At 39.0% G+C, this 18,809-nt stretch overlaps 1 protein-coding gene across 4 annotated transcripts in view; it reads right to left on the bottom strand.

Annotated features, from left to right (window-relative positions):
* Positions 1-990: 990 nt before the first annotated feature.
* CDKL1 (cyclin dependent kinase like 1) overlaps positions 991-18,809 on the bottom strand; it is a 50,809-nt gene continuing 32,990 nt past the window's right edge. For 2 of the 4 annotated variants that reach the window (XM_011385690.2, XM_011385700.2), the window contains exons 4-11: positions 14,449-14,521; positions 11,898-11,988; positions 11,127-11,327; positions 8,930-9,012; positions 6,153-6,248; positions 5,945-6,001; positions 4,682-4,852; positions 991-3,132 (exon numbers count right to left, since the gene is read on the bottom strand). In XM_011385690.2, coding sequence (XP_011383992.1) covers positions 3,025-3,132; positions 4,682-4,852; positions 5,945-6,001; positions 6,153-6,248; positions 8,930-9,012; positions 11,127-11,327; positions 11,898-11,988; positions 14,449-14,521 — 880 coding nt within the window. In that variant the 3' untranslated portion in view covers positions 991-3,024. Of the gene's footprint in view, positions 3,133-4,681; positions 4,853-5,836; positions 6,002-6,152; positions 6,249-8,929; positions 9,013-11,126; positions 11,328-11,897; positions 11,989-14,448; positions 14,522-18,809 lie in introns of those variants that run through there. The other 2 variants (XM_011385704.2, XR_002778988.1) reach the window with 2 other exon arrangements.

The following is an 18,809-nucleotide window of genomic DNA, read 5'->3' as shown; positions in this document are numbered from 1 at the left end:
GTTGATCCTAAACAGCATCAAGTATTATATAATCATCAGTAGAACTATAAGGATAGTATATCATGACATTTTAGAAGCAGAGTCCATCATGTAGAAAATATTCACATGTGACTCACTAGTTACTAAACTGGAAACAGAGTTTAAGTACATTAAATCATTTTAAGAAAAGTGCAACCCAGGTAGCATTTTAATTCTAATATATTCCTCATTTTATATAGATATCTATACAGATATCTCCTGATATACTTAGTTCTTTAAAGTGACTTCAGTGTACAACATATTTATTGTATTTTAACAGTAGTTTGTTACATTTTAAAATTATTGAAGCATGATACTATAAATATACAATTATGAAAAATTGGAAGCTAAATTTCAGATTCACTGATGAGTCGATTATGCAAAGTAGTCAGTGGTTGTTGAGGCATTCATTCATCTGGCTTCCTGGCATTTGCATGCCTTTCTCATGATCCTGCATTCCTGTGTTTTTTATCACATACACTCGTTCTCTGAATAGTTTCTGGCTAATTTGTCTATTTAGTAAGCTTAGTCTGGTGTTTTATTAAAAGTAGACATAAATGCTTGACTTGACTGAATTCAAATCGTCCTGCTGATTGCAATAGAACAGAGGAAACAATCATGAAGACCAGCATGGCCTTACTTACTTTTTGCTTCAATTTAAACAGAAAAGTTTAAAATGTCAATTACAATTTTTATTTCCTCGTATATGTTGGACACTACTTCCTGTGAGTGCAAGGGACTTCAAAAAGAAGTGTATAAGCACAAAATTCAATTTATATCTAGGAAGCAGAGATAAAGAATATCATTAATAGGTAAAAACAGATCCTTATTCCTACCTGCCTGAAGCGGCCCTGATTCTTTTATTGTTAGTTATATGCCATTTCATTTATGGATTTCTGTCTGTTTGGTTTGAACATTAAGCTGCTGAATATAACTTTGACTGGAAATAATTTTAAAATAAACTCTATGATGTAGCGTTCAGGCAGAAAATGAATTTTAATTGTGTTTAGAAACCAACTTGTGTCAATAGCACATACCATAAATGATACACTGTTTACTAATATGATTGCCACTGTCATTTTAAAAAAATCAGAAAATAGTAAATTAAAAAAGACAAGGATATAAAACAGTCTCATGTGAAACAGTGGTGATCTCATGCTGAAGAAAGAATTGCAGATATGAATAAGTTAAACATAAGCATACATTTAATAGAACTCAGTAGAAAAAAAAATAAGCGCTTCTATCTCATTTGTTAGATTACTGTATGGTGAGGCAACTGATTCACCACAATTTAGTCTGGAGCTAGTTTTCTATTCTGAATAGTTTTCTGTCAAACTGTTAGATGAATTAGGCAATTATAGTCATCTGCCTCGTCAAGCATATTGTTTTGGGTTAAGGAAAAAAACCCACAAAATGTAAACTACTCACAGAAGTTGGATGTACTTCCTCGAATCAAGGCTGCATAACAAGAATTAAATAATACTGGGATTAGTATTTAGCCCACTATCAGCTCTATGAAAGAAGCTATATACTATATACATCAGGAAGCTTCAGGATATTAAACTGGCTGGAGTAGCCAAGATTATTGAACAGTTGCCAGAATTGGGTGGATTACTTAGCTGTAAGTGAATAAGGGCAAATGCTGTCATGAAGAAAATTAACATAGCAGTAAACAGTACAGAAGAAATGTCTTGAAGAAACAGTAAAATACACCTCCAAAAACCATGGCTAAGAACTGCTAGAAAATAGTAGCACATCAACCAAAAATGGCTTTGAGATATAAGAAACAGACGTGAACTTTATATTGCCCTCGTGTCCAGGTGACAAGAATGAAAAAACTTTTCAAATAGAAGCAATAGGCCAAATCGAAGCTAATTATATGTCATTATTTTAAGTATCACTGCAAAGTTAGGAATCCTCAATATCATTTTGGACATTTTTATTAGTAGTTGTTAGTATAGTACATATATATACGCACATATATACACATACACATGTACATATAGTGTAAAAAGATATTTCAGAGAAAATATCAATTTACAACCTAATGTCTTTTCATAAACAAAAGCTCACAATTTCTTCTAAAACCCAGATCATTAAAGTCCTGCCTGTAGATCTGTCTTCAAGTCTGAGGCATAGCTGGAGAGAATGAAGTATTAATTATTTTAAGGTTGGCAGGCTCAGTTCCTGCCAAGCCTATAGGTCTTATTCTACCTCTTGATCACCTTGGTCATCTGCCAGTCTTCATGCCATTGTTTACAAGGGGAATAGAGTGAACAAGTGTAGATGGATTATAGTAAATCCATCCTGCCTGCAAAAATGACTAAGATGCATCCTTTACTAAAGATAAAAAGAATATGTAAGAAATGTCTATACACACATCATTAAATATATAAGCATATAAGTTAATCTTTTTATAACCCATATGATATTAAATGTTTTTTAACAACTCTTAAATATTCTGCAAAATGTTTTAAAATATAAAATTCAGAGAGAGCAAGCAAGAAATGGAATTTTACATATTTTGATTTCAAGAACCAAAACTCCTTAAATGTGATGTTGAGACAATCAAAAAAGGCAGAAGAATGTGGGACTCAAGATGACAAAGAGCAAGGGAAATACATATAGGCATTTTAGAATCTATTTTTCATTTGTTGCATATGGTACAATTGAAGCATAAGTTTTTTTTTACATCTCTAGTTTTGCCTGATGTATGGACAGTAGACACCATTTATATAGCTGTCCATAGATACCATTTATATAGTTGTCCACAAACTCAGCTACTTTAAAATAAAAGTACAAGTGAAAATCCAAGTTTTTCCTTTCTGTTCTAGACACCATCAGCAAGCACAGAAGGCTGCCTCTGGAATTTCCCTTCACATCTTGCCAAGTGACCTCCCCCAGTTACTTAAGTTTGCTCAATATTGTGATTGTTTTCAATCAAATATATGTTTTATTTTCTTCGAGTTATTCATCAATTCTTTTTATTATCAGTCTCCAAGCTCCTTAAATGTTTGGAAAATGGTAGTTAAGTTTCTTGGTATTACAGTAGTACTTCTTATTATCCAAAGCTGGAAGGATGCTGCTGCTAGTCAGCTGAGGTAGGTACTGCAACTAAAAATACAAAACACAGAATTAGGTTCAATGCTGTACATCTTTTTTCACCACTGATAACACATCACACAAAAGTAAATTTTTCAGCAGAGAAACAGTTTTTGTGCAACAGAATCCAGAACCTGAGAGAAGACAAAAGGTTTAAATTTGGTCTCTACTTTTTCCTTTTAAAGGTTTATTTTATATTAAAAGACAAAACACACATTAAAGAAAATTTAAAGAGTATGAAAAAGGAAAAAATCTGCATGTTAACCATATTGGAAAAAAGCACATATTCACAGGAGTTAAGAGCTTCCTGGGACCTTAGAGATCATTTAAGCCAATGCCTTGTTTTATAGCAAAGAAAACAGATGTCTGGAGCACTTAGGCGATTTTCCCATTTACTCCTTAAAAGGCAAAACTGCTCTCTTCTTGCCGCCAGAAAATGTTTAAATTTATTGTCAATGTCAAATGAAGGTAAGGAGAACACACATTTCTTGTATAGTACTATATGGCCTTAGGTATCTGAAAAGTGGGTACTTTTTATTATTTTTAAATCAAACGGTTGAATCCTTCAGTACATACAAGCAATATACATAAATTAGGGGCTTCCCCTATTCTTTCAAGTAAAAGTATTTCCATCAAAACCTTTACTCTTGAACACAAACAGATAAGGGGTAATGTCGGGGGGGAAGTATTTCTAGCCTGTATTGCTACCTGGGTCAATAAAATAAAGACATTTGTAATTTCAAAACTCTGGTCTATCTTAGGGTCCTGGAATTCATGCAGTACCTGTTGCCAGTGGCCTGTCCACCCTCTTCCCTCTTCCAAACCTCATACACCACCAGACACCATTCAGTGTGCTGTGCAGTGGAGGCTGCAAAGGGAAAGTCTAAGGCAAGATAATTTAAGGAGTATCTAAGGCAGATCCAGAAGTGACCAGGAGCAGCCAGCTCAGCTGCGGTTCCAACTAGTCCTTCTAAATTATGACAGCTTTCGGCCTGTGACAAGACACTTATTGGGAGGCTGTTTTGCCACCTAACACCAATCACTATTCTTCACACGTTCCCAGTGAGACGTTTGGAGGCTATTCGTTGGTTAAATGTACTGTTCTGCTGCTATCACTGAAAGCACTCATCACTGCATTCACCCTAGCCAACTCTAATGATTAAAAGATCAGGGAGGAAAACAGTTTCTTTTTAGGATAAACCTGGAATGTCAATAAATACTGAAGGTAAAAATGATGACAGAAGGATAAATCTGATTTCATTTTCCAAGAAATGCTCAGCTGGGCTCACACCCGTGCACCTGGCTGAGACCTGTGCTTATGAACACCAAAAACCCTGGCCCAAGTGTGGCAGCTGGGCACCGCAGGGCAAGGACACTTTTAGGATTCAGGGAGAAGCGGCCTTAAGAGGCAGCTATAGTGGGTGCCCTGGTTGGTCAATCACGTGACCTGTCTTCTGGGGTTGGAATAAGGGTGCTGGAGTTGCAAATCACAGTTGCCACCTCAAGTATAAATTCAGACGCTACACTAGGTAGCAAGTATGAGATCATCTGAAGCTGCAACCTTGGATGCTTCTGTAAAGCAGCGGTACTTTCGGCTCTGTCTTAAGGTCTTCCTCGTTGGTTTGTCATGATCTTTTGCCAAATCCCCTATTTCTCTGATGCTGTCAAAATATGGGTGTTGCAACAACTGTTCACAGGTCAGTCTCTCAGCAGGATTCATGTGAAGACAGCCCTGAAAGAACATAAAAATTCCATCTTCTTACTACTTTAAAATAAAATTAACTTATTAATTTTTTTTTGTCTTTGTAAGATTAAACTTCAGTTGGGAACAAGGTGGGAAAGAAGAGGAAAATAAAACCAATTATGATTTTAGTTCCTTCCACGATCATTCCTAAATAGGTAACCGCATAATAGTTTCTAAAAATACTAACAAAAAAAATTTTCTCCACCTGCTGTTCTTGAGGCAGTTGGTGTTCTGTCCTGAAGGAGTAGAACACCTCAGTGTCCAACTTGAATAATCCACTTAGCCTGTTTGGTCCCTTGTAAATACTTTGGAAAAACTAGTTTAATTTAAAAAATAATACCTACACATGGTAAAAATAAAATGCATACAAGATCCAGCAAAATCTCTCCACCATTCTAGTTCTTCCATTCTCTTTTCTAAAATCCATTTTTTTTTTTTTTTTGGTATATTCTTCGAAAAATAGTCTATGCATTACAAGCATATATGTGCCTGCATTGAAAGAAAGGCTTAATATACATCCCTTTATATCATTCTTAACTATTTGCTTTGCCAGTAACTAGGCCATATGGCTCATACTTAGATAGATTAAATCTCACAACCACATATACCAAGGACCTCTCATTTTTTCTATTATAAATGCATCAGTGATTGCATTAAATATTTTTTGAAATAGGTAGGACATTGACAGTAACTTGCAAATATTTTAATTGGTACCTCATTTACATATGACCTACATATTTCTGAAAATCAAAACCTACTTCAAACATACTAGGGAGTTGGCTATTTAAAAAGATCCTATGGCTAAACATGTTTTGAAGAAAACGACCCTTTTTTTTAAAACAAACACCACTCCTCTGAAATGTCTATTTCGTGTAAATTTAGATTTCAAATACAATGTTAGGTTTAAGTGAAAAACAGATGTTTTCACTTTAATAGAATGTGACCCATTTTAAAAACTGAAAATACATATACTTTTCAAAGGAGGAGGAGAATTCTAAAAGGAACACTTTTCAATCCATAGATTCCTCAATGATAACAGCTGCTGTGTGCTTCCTGGTTGTCTGGAAGCCATGATTTTACCTTCAAGAGCCCCAGGGCAGGATAGGAGATGTTTGGAAATTTTAATTCAAGTGGTTCCTGTTTTAGAAAAAGAAAAAAGGGGGGCGGGGAGGTTACATACAGAATATATTCAAATATAAGGTTACTTCAGATTGCATTTCTTTTGAGTGACAGTATTTTCCTGGCACCTTCCTTGCCTTCTCCACCCTCTGCTCAACATACGTCTCACCTGAAACAACCTCCCTATGCCTGTTTCACAAGCTCCTTTTCTCACCACCTCCAAATGGCTTTTCCAAATTTTCTTCCTAATGACTTCTTTCACTTCCTGAAGAACTGATGTAGGTAGAAAATTGAGAAAACACTAGTGAAGAAAAAAATGTCGAGCAATCATTATTTTCTTTTTTTTTTTTGTGCTTCAATTTATATAACTTGCCTTGCCTCAGAATAATTTTTGCACTTATACTGGCATTTATATAAAGGGGGCCCCAATTATTTCATTTATTTATATTAACATAAAGGGAGCTTCAAAATAGTTTGGGTTTTTGTTTGTTTGTTTGGTGGGAGCGTTGTTTGTTTTGCTACCCAGGTGAACAGATGCTTCTTGGTTTTCTGAAATAAACACTGTTGTCTCCTCTCACAAGAGCCTGCTGTTTCTCTGATCATCCTGCTGTTTAGAGTCTTCCAAGCAGATATTTATCAATCTCCATTTGGCCATATGAGACTATTTTGCTCTAGTCACATGCTGGAGACACTGAGGAATAACAAACACAATAAAGTGGGAGGAATGCCCAATGTCAGTCAGACAGACAGGCCAGTTAAAGAGATATACCACTGACAAAGAGGCTAATCAAAGAAGGGAGCTGAGAAAATAAGAGCCAGCCAAGCTGAGTAAAATAAATGAACAAGTGCATTGCATGTATAAAGATGGCAGTGTGTGACCTGGAAGCTGGAGTGGCTGGCCAGGCTCTCTGAATGAAATAAAATCCCCAGTGCTGCGAGCACAGTGTTATTTTGGATGGGGAACTGGCCAACAACAACCAATTCTCAAGTGCGCATTTATTAGCACTGATAAGAGATAAGAGCCTGTTTTAAGATTAACAAGGGAAAAAATCCTAAAGCAGATTTGTGTTAGCCCTTGAGAGTAGCCCTTCCTCCTCCCTCCCCCTCGCCCGCCCTCCCCCCGCCCCCCAAAGCTTAAATATTTCTCTTGCTATTTCTGTGTGCTGAATCTGAGCACCACTAGGGATTGACGTGACATTGCTGACACTGAACTCTGCTGCCTCAGCAACAAGGCCTGAGATGAGGCGGCCTGGTTGGCTGTGATATGATAGTCCTATCCTGCTTGCTTAGCTGGTTTTCCCAGCCCCAGAAGCAAGCAGGCCTCCCTCCTGCAGGGTTACTGACCGGCAGAGGGACTCCAGCACAGATGTTAAACCAGCACATCCCTTGCACTGCTTCTTCCTGTGTTTCTGTCAACAGGAAATACCCTGCAGGACAACCTCTGGGAAATCGTGGGAAGCATTTTTTTTTAAATGTATGGGAAGCATTTTACGTTTATGAAACCTGGGTTGTTTCTGGGGTTTCACCGGTAGACATGTGAACAGGAAATCCCTAAGGGATATTTAGTGTGGAACTGGGAACATCCAGGTCATAAGGGAGCTAGCTAGGTCACCTCACATATGCCAGGTGTCATTCCTTCCTCTCGGTCCCAGCATATCCACTTTTCCTATTGCTAGAAAGGCAGGAGGGGGAGGCAGTCGAGAAGTGGAGGCCTTCATTGTGGGACAGGTCAAGAAGTTGAGGGGACAGACAGCTCAAATGGAACTTGACAGAACTGTCATGTGGAAACTGAGCAACGGGAGGGTTAGTTTCAACTTGAAAGTAACTTCCTTAGACAGTAGAAACTCAGGATTTCACAAACCTTAATTGTGTTCTGCAATGTTTTTAATTATAATGCAGGCTCACTAGAAAACATAAAAAATATAAAAAACCATACAGAAAGAAAAAATTACTTCACCAGAGAGATATCCACTGTTAATATTTTTGTATATATCCTTGCAGCCATTTATTTCACAAATGTAAAAAGCTTTATATGATATTCCAGAGGTTGTCATATTATTTTATACTGATATATGTAAATACATGTAATATATAATGTAAATACATTACATATTAAATATATATTCTAATTATGTCAAATTAAATATACTGTTTTAAAACCTTTTTTTTTTCATTTAGCAACATGCTGTGGACTTTTTTTTTTTACCAGGTGAATACATAAGAAATCTATTTTTACTGGCTATGTATTTTTAATTATAAGCATATACCATATGTTGTTTAATTAATCCTCTACTGATAAAACACTAAAGGAAATGATTTCTATCAAATAATGCTACATTTTTATTCCTTTGTCTAATAATTTCATTGGAATAAATTCTTGAAAGTGGGCTAAGGTTATGTACATTTTTAATTTTTCAGTTTTTTTAGAATGAATGTGTTCCCCACATTGGCCATAGAGGACAGGCACCAGAGTAAGGCTGACCATGTGAGTTCATTACCTTCCCCCTGCCTGCCCCCGCCCCTAGTCTGGGGAGTGAGAACACAGTAGAGTAGGAGATTTGGATGCTGCTGGATTTTCCTGGATGAGTCACTGTCTAAAAATTGATTGGCTCTGAGCTACCTAGCTTCAGCTGCTGAAAATGATGAACAGGTGAGGTTAAGGCAGGCAGCTCTGCATTCCTGTCCATCATGCTAGCTAAGCTCTGCCATCAGCAGCCTCTAAATTAGCAGTGAAGGCGAGGGTCTGGCTAGCCAATTACCCCAATTTTCTTTTCCACTCTTAAATTGATCTTTCAGTGCAGAATGGGCCATGGGGCTCCGGCAGGTGAGTAACTACCAAAACCTAGTTAGCCTGCAACTCCATGTGTAAACAGAATGATCACCACTTAAACAAGCTGGCAACCTTAACCCAGATATGCAGAACTCTTTCCAAAATGGGTCACTCACCATATCCTCAGGGTCTGGAATTTTCACCCCACTGAAGTACTGATTTGTGCTAAACACTTGCTGGTGTCTAGGAATGAGGTCTCCTTTAGACAAGAAGAAAGAGGAAGATAAAATGAGATTGATTAGCAAGCACTGATCTATAGTTTCCCTCCACTAGTGCAGTGTCTGCCTGTGCCTACGCCTACAAAGACAGCAGTTTGCTCTTCCAAGAGGCATCAAGACAACCTTCAAAAACTTATACTGAGACCTACAGTGGGCGAAGTGCCGTTTTAGGCATAGAGGAGGCGTGCACAGAAACAGAAAGCTACGAGGTTCTTGCCCCTCGAGGCTCACAGTGTATTTAAGGAAATCAAACAACTCAGAAGCACACACACACACACAAATCAGGTAACACCCTCTTTTTTTTTTTTTAATGGTGAAAGGCAGCAACTACAAATCAAAATCATATTAACTGAATCCTGATGAGTCAAGATAAAAGTGTATTGGCCTAACACTTAGAACAGTGCCTGACACATAGTAAGTACTCAATAAATATATGAGGAAAGAAAGAAGGGAAGGAAGGAACGAGGAAGGAAGGGAGGGAGGAAGAGAGGGAGAAAAGGAGGAAGGGAGAGTGAGAGGGAAAGGGAGGGAGAGAGGGAAAGGGAGGGAGAGAGGGAGGGAAGATGGAAGGAAGACAAATCAGGAAAGATCTTGCTAGAATGAATACATTTCTAAATTGGAACCACCTCTTCTTGTTTCCTCAAGTAGTGATCACCTGAAAATCCCATTACATCTACTGTTTAGAAGCTCTTATGATGTGAAGCAATGAAAGAAGCATTTCTGTATTATGTGAGGCTTACTCTGCCCACATTTCAACCAAATCAGCTAACATCACCTCTGTGTAAATTTTTAGGGATACTGCACTTGAGGAATTTTGTTCAGAGACTATAAGGAGACTCAGAAAGGCACCTCTGGGGCACACTAAGGCCCATTTCCCAGAGCAGAGTCAAGGACAAAAACCTCTAAACCAGGGCCCCAGAAATGCTGCTATTGGACTGGGTTGGAGTTCTCACCTCAGGGTATCAAGTTGTCTGACTTTATCAATTTGGTTTGGAACTTTACCTCTCACTCAAATCCAAAAGCTGCTGTCTCGCCCCATTTTGGACCAGCAGGCCAAATATACTCTCTAATACCTTGCCCCCAGTCTTGGTGAGCTTTGTGATGGGAACAGTGCCTGTACCTTTACAATTTTCTTCCATCAGAGAGCTGAGGAGTAGGGGAGAAGGGACACAGAGAGGGTGTCCTAAAATCACCCAGGGAAACAGCAAAGGAAGGCTCAGTGTCCCTGGAAGGGCCCCAAGGTGCCTTACATGTCACTCAACGAAAGCCATCAGCAAGTATTTACTGCATACTATGTGCAGACACTGGTGGAGGACAGATGGAAATAAAAGACATGATCTCACCCTCGGGCAGCTTATAATATTTTTGGGAAGATAAAAGTACAAGACAAGACATGGTGACAACAGGTGCTACAAGAGATTAGAGGAGGAAAAGCTCACTTTAAATTAGGATACACTGGAAGCAGTAACCAAACTTCCTGACTTTTGAAGAGAACAATTACTGCTTCCAGGCTTTTTCATCTGTTCCTCTCCTTCTGTCTCTTCTCCAACCCTCCCCCTTCACCCCAAAAGCAGAAAGAAAGGAAAGGGCTTGGAGATGGGAGAGCAAGACGAGAAGGTGACACTAGAAGAATGAGCCTTTCTTCCTGACACTTAGACAGTTGAGAATCCTACTTTACAGCATCTAAATAATCCAAACAATCCTGGCAGGCTGAAGTCAAGGATATCAAAAGAATGAATTACCACTTCATAAATGAAATAAAATAGATTAGCATTCTGTAAACTGCTAAGCCCTTATAGAAATGGATGTTTTTATTGTTTCTATGATCATTAGTCAGAGTTTGACTTGATCCAAACTACGCTGAAGAGAGAATCTTGTGTCTTTTTCGACTATTAGTACATACACAAAATTGTTGATTCTTTTTATTAAAACAAATATAGATACCTTGAATGGGGTCATTTAAACGGGAGGTTGAGAGTTTCCCTCCTTCATAACTGTGAAGGGCATTAGATGAGACTAGGAGCTTGGCTCCGCCTTGCACGGACAAGGGTAAAACTACCCAATTTCCCAAAAGCAGGACAAAGACACTTCTTACCCAAGGTTTTCCTGATCAGGTAGAGCTGATCCACATCTGATTTTCCTGGCCACAGAGGCACCCCTGACAGCAGCTCAGCAAAGACACAGCCAATTGCCCAAACATCTACTGGGGGGCCATACTGTGTGTCCCCAACCAACAGCTCCGGGGAGCGGTACCACCTGGTAGCCACGTAGTCCGTGTAGTAGTCACTCGGTCCAGCTGGCCGGTGATGGGACATGGAAAACAGAGCAGTGGGAGCATGGGGTCAAAAATGGGAGGAAGAAGACCCAAGACATCGAGCTTGTGCCCCATCTTGTGGCTTTTCTAAATCAACGTTTCTCAATGCCTGTTGCACAATAAAATCAGTTGAAATATAGTAGTATTTCTTAAATTACTGATGCTTGGTCACCACCCTAGTCCAATTAAACCACAATCCCTGGATCGGTGGGGGGAGATCAGTATAGTTTTTATAGTTATATAGTTCCCCACATAATTCTAATCTGCAGTCAAAGTTGAAAACCACTCTTCTAAAATAGTACTTTTGAAAAGTACTATTTTTAGCAAAAAATGGTAGAAACCAGGAGGGTAACATACTTTTCAGTAACCACTTTACTACGGTATAATTTTAAACAACTGTATGTGTCTATATGTTTTCAATAATTATGGAATTGTAATTTATATCAAGCCTATGCCCTAAATATACAAGAACTAGCTTTCTATAGCATTTAGACTGAAATCATATAAAGAATCTTTCCATCTTCTACCCTTAAGAAAGACTTCAATACTCACTCAAAAGCCGAGCAAATCCAAAGTCACAAAGTTTAATCACTGAATGTTTTGTGATGAGGATATTTTCTGGCTTCACATCTCTATGTATGCACTAGCCACGAAAATTAAACCAAAACAGATTATTAAAGAGCAACCGTAATATACGGGATAAATAAAACACATGAATATTTAGCAGATATTTGAGAAATCGTTTGAATCTCTCACTGGCCTTTTGGATAACAGCAAAATAGCAGCAAATTTTACAAAATAGGAGCATAAAATAAATCTAGTACCATACATATCATAGCCTGAATCATCCCAAATTCCTGAAAGACCCAAAAGTCACAAGGGTGAAAGGGAAAATGAAAGTAGGGTAGACAGATTTAGCAAATAAAAATATAGAACACCCAGGCATATCTGAATTTTAGATAACAATCTTTAAGTATAAATATGTTCCATGCAGTATTTGAGACATACGTATATCAAAAAGTTATAATTGTCTATCTGAAATTCAAATTTAACTGGATGTCCTATATTTATTTAATCTGGCAACCCTAAGTGAAAGGGAAATGTTAAAAGGCTCTGGACGAGGTTTTCACTGCGGCTGCTGGAGCTGCAAGTTGGTGCATAAGCAGAATTCATCATTCAGTTGTTTAACAGAACAGAACACAGTCTGCCTGGTAAACAGGACAAGCCCTGGGCCTGTTGAGATAAACTAGAGAAGAGAAGGGCGGAACCGGGAGCCTGCCAAGAGACCTCCCTTCCAGCTCTGACATTTGTCCTGACAAGATAAACAAGAGTAGGCAGTGCTCACTCTCTGGAGACAGTCGCTAGATGTCAGCTCCATCCCACACACATCAAGCGTTCTTTGAGCTGCATCCACCCCCATGGGATGTAGCCTACACTCCATAGTTTAGACTCAAATCACCTGTGGTTTCCAAACCACAGCTGACATTGTTTAACAGGGAGATGTGAGAAGAATGTTTCTGAAGCTCCACATGATTTTCTTATTAAATAATTTTCTTGGCAAAGAACAAATCAACAACCTAATTAATAATTACACAGAAACAACAATTGGGTTAAAATACTGTTACAGAGTTCCTAATAATCTTCCCTTCTTCCAAGTGTTTTCCTCTCTAGAGAGAACGTTGGATCCTTCTGCAATGAAAGACTGTTTGGTTTGCAGCTGAAACCCTGGGGTATTCTTAACTTTCTAGAATTTGGAGAGAAGACAGAGGTTCTCCTTAGGCCTGGCCTGGTACTCACTCCCAGGAACCTTCAGAGTGAGAGATCACTGTCAGTGTTTCCTCAAGGGTATTAATTACTCTGGAAAAAAATCTGGGAGACAATTTCTGAGTTATTTTATTACAGTCTATCTGGTTCTCAGCAATTAATGGCCCTGAGATCTCCACTCTTTTACCACTGGCTTCACATACTACTATAAATGGGTACACCCGTGAATATCATGGAGCCAGATGGTCAGAAGTATTCGTGAGCAAGAATGTGCTCCTATTTTGTTTTGAGAATTCTTTTAAAGCTCCTGCACCCTCCCCCCGTTAGCACATATGGCCAAACAGAGTGTCAGGGGCTTTCCAGGGAACTGTGGTATGCACTGTATTTGTCTTTAGCGTCTCTGACTTCCTCACCAGGGCCTTTATGCAGTCTCTCTTGCTCTCCCATCCTAAAACCTGCTCTCAGGAAAGTGCTAACCCTCACTTGCAGTAAATAGCAATATAAAGTATCCACTTTCCCTGCTATATACATGCACTTTGAAAAGGACTGTAGCCCTTGGCGAGGCGAAGACTCAGTAGGGAGAAGTGCTGGCTACTTTCATATTTGTTACTTCTGAGAAGGCAGCGTCAGGACAAATCACTTAGAACAGCTCGAAGATGGGGATTCAGGCCCACCAACAAAATTGACCCTGGCATTCGGTAGAATGACATATTGCAGTCAAATTGCCTTTGTGGCCAAAATGAAACTACAATATTGGAATCTGGCTTCTGTGTGCAGGGAACAGACAGTATTGTATTGGAGGGAGCAGCAGGCTCCCCGGCATCTATGAAATCACACCACCTAGGCCCACCTTGCCTCCACTAGGCCTCGCTGTGTCCAGAGTGTCAGAGGCTTCCACTGGGCTGCTGCGTTTCAGACCTAGCACTCATATCTCACCAAAGCAGACACTAGCACTTGTGCATCATGCTTGGGACTCCACCTACTGCAACTAAACAGGCATGAGTCCCGTAGGGTTTCCCGCTCCAATTTCAGAGTATTTTGAGGGTACCTGTACAGACTCCAAGTGAATGGGATGCTACCTTAAATCTGAGTAGTTTCCGATCAGTATACAAGTATAACTACTTTATTAAAAATCATAAAAGTGCATCTTTTATGAATTGTGAACAAGAAGGACTAGCTAGGTTGGCACTTTTAGTCTTTATTTACCCCAACCAGCCTTCTGTAAAGAAGATTTGGGTGAAAAATTATATCCATGAAAAGACAATATAACTTTGAACAAACGCTCCACCTCAGCTTAAGGGCAGCCTTCTGATTTTTCAAAGGAAATCATAAGACTTACATTGTGCTTATGGCAAAAATTTACAGCTTGCAACGTCTGCCAAGTTATGCTCTTCACAAGATGTTCTGGTACCCTAATGAAAATAAAGAAGCAGCACAAACACATTTTTTAGTGTTGTCATGGAATCCAGCTAAAAAAAAGAAAAAAGGAAAGCCAAGAATGGCTTAAACAGTGAAAAATCCCAGGTGGCACATAGTCATCTAACTCATCAAAATGTCATTTCACAGGTCCAAAATGTAATGAGCAGGTGATCAGCACACTGCTGGACTCTAGGGACAGCACGCTAACAACAGTGCTACCCTCTGCTTCTACAGGGAGGGACCATGAAGACCCCCAGGGATTTCAACAAGTATTTATGACCACCGACCTCAAACATCTGTGACACAACAGCAGCGGGGGGGTAGGGGTAGGGAGACCTGCCTGGTAACTGACCTCCGTTTCTATAAGAAGTTTTGTTGTTTTTGTTTGTTTGTTTGTTTTGACAATTTTATTTATTTATTTACTTAACATTTTGTTTATTTTTTTCCCCCTTCCCCATTCCCTCTGGTAATCATTAGTCTATTGTCCAAGTCCGTGAATCTCTGTTTGTTTGAAGAAGCTTTGTTGTTGATAGAAAGTTAGTTAATATATAGCATAAAAGGTGCTGTGTATTTTTTCAAGTTGCCCCAAACTGATGACTTTGCAGCAGAACTCATCTTCCATATGTGGGCACAGTTTTTCCAGGCTCCCCAGGTCACATTTTTTTTTAAGGTAATGAAGATTTTACTGAAAACAGGGAAATGGTTTACATTGCACGCCATGTACCAAAAGTTAACAATAATTAAAAATCCACAAAGGCATTCTAGTTCTTTGACCACACTGCTCCTCGCTGGTAGCTAGCTGTGCCCCCATCGCATCTTTCTGCCTGTCTAAATTTGATGCCACTGTTCCCAGCACTACTCTGACTCTAAGGTTATATGACTGGGCAACCAGTAGCACCAGCAGGTCCTTTGTGGGAATTAGGAAAAGGCACATCCTCAGAGAGGATTAAGAAAAAAAAAGTAGGCAATGACTGAAATGGACTTCAGAAGGAGTACAATTATTTTCAAAGGAACCCCCCATCCCCCCACCAGCTGGACTTACTGGTTTTACGAAGCAAACATTAAACACTGTTGTGGTCTTCAGCCAGAATTAACAAATAAATCAAGGAGGAAGCTCTTGAGTGGTTGTGTTAAGGTGACCAAAAACATCACTTCCAGCCTCTGGGAGGGGTTACAAGGTCACTCTTGTCACAGACCAAATGTTCAGGAAATCTTTTCAAGGAGATAAGAGGATGCTTGAGCATTGGGACAATATGAAAGAAATAAAGAAGCCACTTCCAGGAAGAATGGCTAGGACAATTCTGCATCAGAACTATGTCCCTAGGGTTGAAGTAGCTTCTCTCCAAATTTTTTTCCTTAGAAAAACTCACCTGTCTAGAAAAATACAACTAAGACGAGACCATTTCAAGGGAAATGCTTTCCCCCAGCCTCTACTTTTTGTCAAAAAAAAAAAAAAAGGAATATATTTTGATTGTTTAATGTACTGAGTATTAATGTCAGGTTATCAGTGCCAGGCAACTTTAGTCTCTAAAAACATTTCTCAGAAGAAATTATTTAAAGGAGCATTTTAAAGTAAATTATAATAGTATATCATTAATGCTCCTCAAAGGCTGAGCACATTATTACACAATTCCCAAATGTAAAAATTCTGTACAAACTACCTAGTGCCATCTTGGATTAGCTACTCACTTCACTGCTGTATTACTCTGTTTCTTCTCTGAAATGCCAGGGCCTCAGACTCTACCTCTAAGATCATTTTTAGCTGCTGATGATAAGAGCCAGGTTTTTCACTATTGAAGAAGGGAGTTACAAATATGCAAAGGGAGAGAAATAGAATCTCTTCTGTGGTATTGGACTGGAATTGGATATACACATATGTACAGAGGGTGCTGTGCCGGAAGGGGTGCTATCTTATATGGAGTGTTTCAGAAAGCTTCTCTGCTTAACGACATCTGACATAACGTTTAAGCGATGAGATGTGGCCACATTGGGGCTATATATTAAAAATAGAGACTTCAGCAATGGCATATCACTCAGCCATAAGAAAAGATGAAATAGTGCCATTTGCCAAGGGAAGTAAACACAAAAACAAATGAATGGAACTACATCTAACTAAAAAGCTTATGCTCAGCAAAAGAAACTGTCAACAAAGTAAAGAGACAACCATCAGAATGGGAAAATATATTTGCAAGCAATGCTTCTAATAAGGGCCTAATATCCAAAATATACAAAGAACTCATACGATTCAATCACAACAAAAAAACAAACGATCCAATCAAAAAATGAGCAGAGGATCTGAACAGACACTTCTCCCCGGACGACATGCAAATGACCAACAAACATATGAAAAGATGCTCAACATTGCTAGCTATTAGAGAAATGCAAATCAAAACCACAATAAGATACCATCTAACACCTGTTAGAATGGCTGTAATCAACAGAACAAGTAATAACAAATGTTGGAGAGGATGCGGAGAAAAAGGTAGGACTGAAAATTGGCTGGTGGGACTGCAAATTGGTACGGCAACTATGGAAAACAGTATGGAGGTTCCTCAAAAAGTTAAGAATTGATCTACCATATGATCCAGCAATCCCTCTACTCGGTATTTGCCCCCAAGACTTAAAAAATCATATTCATAAAGATATTTGCACACCAATGTTCATAGCAGCATGATTCACAGTGGCCAGGACACAGAAGCAACCAAAGTGTCCTACGATTGATGATTGGGTAAAGAAGCTATGGTACATATATACAATGGAATATTACTCAGCCATAAGAAGAGATGGAATACAGCCATTTGCGACAACATGGACGGACCTTGAGATAATCATGCTAAGCGAAATAAGCCAGACGGAAAAAGTTGAAAATCACATGTTATCACTTATATGTGGGATATAAACCTAAAAGCAACACAGGAACAGGAGAGACTCATGGATATGGACTATAGACTAGTGGTTACCAGAGGGCAGGGGCTGAGGGGAAGGGAGAGGTCAATGGTGTAAAGGGAGTCAAATATGTGGTGACAGAAAGAAATCTAACTATGGGAGGTGAACACACAGTGTAAATATATATATGCCTTACTGTTAAAGTGTACAGACAAAACTTATTGGATTTTGTTAACCAATGTCACCATAATAAATACTTGCATACATACATACATACATACATACATACACACAAACCTTAATTCCAATAAAAATAAAAATAGAGACTTTAGGATTTCCCAAGGGATTAGATGTGAGAAAAAGAGAAATCAAGGAATGAAGCTCTAGTTAGCTTAAGTAGCTGGTTCATGCTGGGGCCTCTTACTGAGGAGAATGCTGGGGGAGGGGAGGGTGAATAAACTAAGATGCCTATTGGACATCCAAAGGAAAACTCTAAGTAGGTGGTTCTGAATTCAGAAGGAAGGTCCAGCTAGAAATATAAATTTGGGAAGCATAAGCATATTGGTGGTATTTAGAGCCCTAGGACTGGATGAAGCCACTTAAGAGAATACAGATAAAGAAGAGGATGTCAAAATCCTCTGAGGCCCTAAGAGATGTAGAAGTCAGACAGACAAGGGGGACCCAGTACTGGAGGGGGTTGAGCACTGGATGAACTAAGATGACACTCTGGAGAACAGTGTCACTAAAGCCAATTGAAGAAAATATTTCAAAGGACTTCTGGATTAAGATGGTGGATTGAACAAACCCATCTAATTTCACTCCGTCCCCAAACCTGACTAGACCTACTCTGAGAAATTTTTTTAAAGATAAAAAATCCACATGGTCAGAGAAAATAGGAAAAGAGATAATAGAGCAAAATACTTTGGAATTTGGAAAGCAGGTGGATAAATGATAACTGACGATGAGTCCTAGAAAGCTGAAATCTAAGCCAAGAGAAGGGAACATGGAGGACCAACCAATTTGCCCCGAAGAATCCTCAGGACCTGCAGCCAAGATCTCTATGTAAGTAGGAGGGAAAGAGAAGAGCGGAAAATCTGTTTGAGAAACAATTAAATCCCTAGGTCCCCTCCTCTGTTCTATTTGAATGGAGAACACTCCTCCCCTACCCAGTAGAAGGCCAGAGTTTTGTTTTCTGGGGAGGATGTAAGAGAGGACATTTGGTACAGTTGAGATCATGGATCCTGTTCCAAAAGAAGGGATTAAACGATTGTATATATACTAAGTGTTGAATGCTGGTCTCCCCAGCCCTCTTCCAGCACTAGGTTCTGAGAGAGCTGGCAGCCAGACTTCATTCTCCAAGCAAAATATTTTAAGACTTGTGGGGAGGAAGCTCAA

This window comes from Pteropus vampyrus, unplaced genomic scaffold (genome assembly GCF_000151845.1).
Source record: "Pteropus vampyrus isolate Shadow unplaced genomic scaffold, Pvam_2.0 Scaffold15, whole genome shotgun sequence".
Lineage (NCBI taxonomy): Eukaryota > Metazoa > Chordata > Mammalia > Chiroptera > Pteropodidae > Pteropus > Pteropus vampyrus.
The sequence above is the reverse complement of the archived record's forward strand: the minus strand, read 5'-3'. Positions and strand labels throughout refer to the sequence as shown.